This window comes from Cynara cardunculus, assembly GCF_001531365.2.
Source record: "Cynara cardunculus var. scolymus isolate 2C chromosome LG 1, CcrdV1, whole genome shotgun sequence".
In the NCBI taxonomy this organism is placed as follows: Eukaryota; Viridiplantae; Streptophyta; class Magnoliopsida; order Asterales; family Asteraceae; genus Cynara; species Cynara cardunculus.
In genome coordinates this window covers 23659237-23663727 of record NC_037528.1, presented here as the reverse complement: position 1 = coordinate 23663727, position 4491 = coordinate 23659237, and the positions used below count along the sequence as shown (strand labels likewise).

At 29.8% G+C, this 4491-nt stretch overlaps 1 protein-coding gene across 1 annotated transcript; it reads left to right on the top strand.

Moving 5' to 3' along the window:
• Positions 1-3448: 3448 nt before the first annotated feature.
• LOC112501461 (transcription repressor OFP6) lies at positions 3449-4022 on the top strand. Its single transcript, XM_025105103.1, has one exon. The coding sequence runs from the start codon at positions 3449-3451 to the stop codon at positions 3887-3889; it is 441 nt and encodes a 146-aa protein (XP_024960871.1). The 3' UTR covers positions 3890-4022.
• The last annotated feature ends 469 nt before the right edge of the window (positions 4023-4491 follow it).

Below are 4491 nucleotides of genomic sequence, written 5' to 3'. Positions count from 1 at the left end.
TGTTTGGTTGTTATTTTTCTGCACAAGATGATGCAGTCCCAAACAGAATGAGTATATAGAAACACACACACATGTAACACGGCTGTTTGGTTGTCTCTACATTACACGCTCTTGCTTTTCCTAATTATTGGAACTACGGAAACCCCAAAAACACCCTTAGTTTAGGATCACTTCTTGTTTCACTACCAATTTATTAACATATTCGCCTGACATTTCATAAATAAAGTCTTATATGCAAAAGACAATTGTACCTTCTGCAAAAGCATTACAAGAGAATGATGAACGGTCATGTTTTCTTATCACACCTCCATCTCCAGGTACTGCGTATATTTGTATTGTCATTTGTATCTAAAGGAAAACAAGCAGAACAAACATGTGGAAAAGATAGTAAGAATAATTCACCTCAACTACGAATCTCTTCATTTCTTGGCTTGTTGGCAGGCCCAGTTGCTTATGCCATTGAACAAACTACAACAAACACATGTAGAGAAAATAGACTAAATAACATCTTATGTCATATAAAGACACAATCGATTTTAGTTTTCTACAACAGCAGGTCAAGTTTCTTGCTATACAAAAAATCGGTTGCGATAAAAAAAAACAAACCTATGATACCACATAGGTTATCTGCAATTCAAGTTTAAAAGAAGAAATCAAAATTCAATAGTATTTAAGTTCAAGAACTAAAAGTGGGAAATCAAACCTTAATTACCTGGACAGAAATTGGAACGGAAGGAGAGTGTGATAGAAAGAAGTATGCGAAAGAGGGTACAAAAAAGTGAACCAAAATCGATGGAGAGTGATTACCTGGATGAGAGACTGTAAATCGATGGAAACAGAGTAAATTCGATGGAACCGATTGATTACCTGGAGAGTGATAGACTAGGATTAAAGCCTGAGTGATGGATAGAGAGTGTCTATTCGAAGAGGATGAGCCTGAATCATTTTGAGCAAGGGATGAGTGTCTCTTCAAAGAGGATGACCCTAAACCCTAAGCTTGAATCGTATTTTTGAGGGGAAGTCTCTCTCTCTCAGCGTTCAAGAATCATTTCAAATTTGAAATCTGAAATTGGTAAGAGTAGAGAAGGCAGTGATCGGATATAGAAGAAAAAGAAGAAGAAAGTGGCCCAAATTGGTGATTTTAGAAGTCTGATAAGGAGAAAGTAGGTTTGACCCAATTAGGATTTGGTATGGTATGACACCCTTGCATAAATAATTTGTACATTGTGCATGATAATTTGTAATTAAGAGATTTTTTGAATTCTTGCATAAAATGATTGTAAGTTGTGCTTAGAAGGTTGTAATTAAGATAATGACTTAAATGCTTATTAATGTAGTATATATATGTATGTATATATGGGAGCGTTCAAATAAAAACCACTCAATTTGTAAAAACCGTGAAACCCTCATTCAACCGATCATAATTTTTCATTTTGTTCATTTTTTTTTTGTAATTATGAGAGGTTGATTAACCATTTTTATTGTGAAGTGTGTTAATCATGGATATTATCATCTTCATTATTTTAATTTTAGAGAAATACATGAAATAGTTTCATTAAAATTTCATTAAATATTATATGAAACAATTTCATAACCATATATGAAACAAATTCATCAAAAAAAAGTATTATATGAAACAATTTCACAAGATTAAACAATTTCATGAAAAAATTTCATAAGATTAAACAATGAAATCAACGTATGAGGGTGGTTTGTACGGTTTTTATAAATGAGTGTGATTTTTATTTGAACGCTCATATATATATATATATATATATATATATATACTATATTATAAAACATTTGATAAAAATTCTTAAAAACCATTTTTTATACGTAAAGTACTGTTTATTAATGCATATTACTTAAAACTTAATATTGTAAGTAGATTGTTTGTAAGTACAACTTATTAAAGCTCCATATATGAACTCGTGTAACTAACTGTAGATAAACATAATCAAATACCTGATACACAACTAATTTTAAATATAAAAAATTTAAAATATAGTTAGGATAATCATTGGGTTCTAACAGAATACTTAATTATTATATTTAAAAATTGTTATATTATTAAATCAAAAATAAATTATTTCGTTATTAAACTTAAATTAAATTATAATAAAAAATAAATTAAAGAAATTATAAATAGTTGATTTGATATTAATATTGATATATTTATTTTCAAATTTATATTTTATTCAAAAATAAAATCATTATTGTTTTCTTAAAAACACATAAAATCGTATTATAACATCAGTAGAGACAAATAATAAAATTGAACATTAAAATCGAGATGTGTCTCGCTGCATTACGCGATTCCTCTTCTAATATATATATATATGTGTGTGTGTGTGTATATATATATATATATATATATATTTAACTCAAGAATAAAAATAACCTATTTGTATTTTTTTTTTGAAAAATGTATGATTTAACTTATCACAAATGATTTTAATTTTTAAAGTGTACTTTACGTACTTATTTTCCTTATAGAGTGTAACACACTTTCTCTTTCATGTTGCTTTGGATATAACGTGCATACTTTTAATCATGTTTTACATATATATATATATATATATATAGAGAGAGAGAGAGAGAGAGAGAGAGAGAGAGAGAGGGGTTGGTTATTATACATATCTTTACATTTATAAAACACAATCTTAATCGTCTATTTAATTTGACGAATATGTGATTTTATAAAATTTTTGTTGTTTCCTGATATAAAGTATTTATCATAATTAATGAATCATATTCATCTTCCATAAATATTTAAATCAAAATAAATAAACTCTCATCATTTCTATAAATATCTTAATTAATTAGGTTACATTGGTTGTACAAATAGACATGGTTGCATTTAAAATATTATATATATATATATATATATTAAATTATTGATTTTTGTCCATGTCATTTTTGAGTTTTGTTGGTTTTCATCTTTATAATTTATTTATATAGGTTAATGTTATATGTAACATTTTTTATATCAAAATCAAGTTATTATAAATATAAAAGTAAGTTTTGATATTCAGGTATATAAAGAAATAATAAAAAGATAGTGATGCATTTAACAATCTATAGAATACGTTTAACCCACCTTTTTATTTAAAAAAATTGGCCAAAACAATCATTATTTTTTTCATAAATTAGTATTCTAATCATTCATCTCCTTAATTTACCTAAATATAATACATCCGCAAATTTCACATCCGTCACTTATGTGAAATTTTAAATTGTAGACCTGATCGTTGCAACGTGACGAGTGAGTTTTTCTCATCTAAATCATGAAATAAGAATTAATTTTTATGTCCTGTCACTTAAATTGATCACATCGATTGGACTGTCACCAAACAGTGGCTGTCACATTAGCTTCTACCCTTCTCCCTGTAAATAAAAACACAATTAATAAACACGGAAATTTCTATCAACTTGCTCCAACTGAAGAATGCCTACAGTCAAGAAGAAGCTCATCCAAACCACCACCGCCGTCACCCTCGGCTGCGGCAGTTCTTGCCGGACAATGAATCTCTCCAAGATCTTCCACCGAAAACCCAACAAACATAAACGCAACCGCTACTATTCCGACGTACACCACCATGACTCCACCCTTACCACTGCTACATTATCACCAACTCCGGTGAAGAGTTCGAAAGCCGTGCAAGGGTTTGGGTGGATCGGCGGCAACAGCCTGGCTGTAGAGAAAGATTCCAGCGATCCATATGTTGATTTCAAGGAATCCATGCTGCAGATGATAATGGAGAAGGAGATATACGGGAAGGATGATCTCCGAGAGCTTCTCAACTGTTTCTTGCAGCTGAATTCTCCATATTACCATGGAATCATCGTCAGAGCTTTTACTGAAATCTGGAGCAGTCTTCCAAGTTAATATAATTATAAATGTGGATCAATCCGTCTAGCAGTGTAATGTGACGATGCAGACTTTCTTTGATTAATTATGGTATCTTCTTTGAGTTATTTTTTATGGTATTTTCTAGCTAGTAGTTGTATATTTTCTTTTCAACTGTCAATTAATGGAATGATGCGTCGCATGCTAATGTTAATTCGTAAAAAACATGACCATTTGCCCATTCGTATTATTTGTCTACTTGTATCCCACCAATTAAAGACTTTAAACCTAAATCTTTGTGGGTTCGACTCTTTACCAACTAAAAGATGCAGTATTTCAATTCTTTGTCTGAACTGGTTTCCTAAAAAAATCTTTGCTTTTAAATATATATATATATATACACATGACCATATATATGTATATATATGCATGTTTGATGGAAGAATCGTTCTTGTAAACTATTATGTTTACCCACGTTTTTTTTAATCAGAAAGAAATCTATTTGCTAACACTGTAAGTAAGGTATGGGAGTAAAAGTGATAACGAAAAGGCTAATAAAGCTGAAGCAAAAGCGTGGTTAGATGAAACCGTCGGCAGAAGTGAAATATGATAAAAGAGTGATTTTTATCCACTTTTAGGTT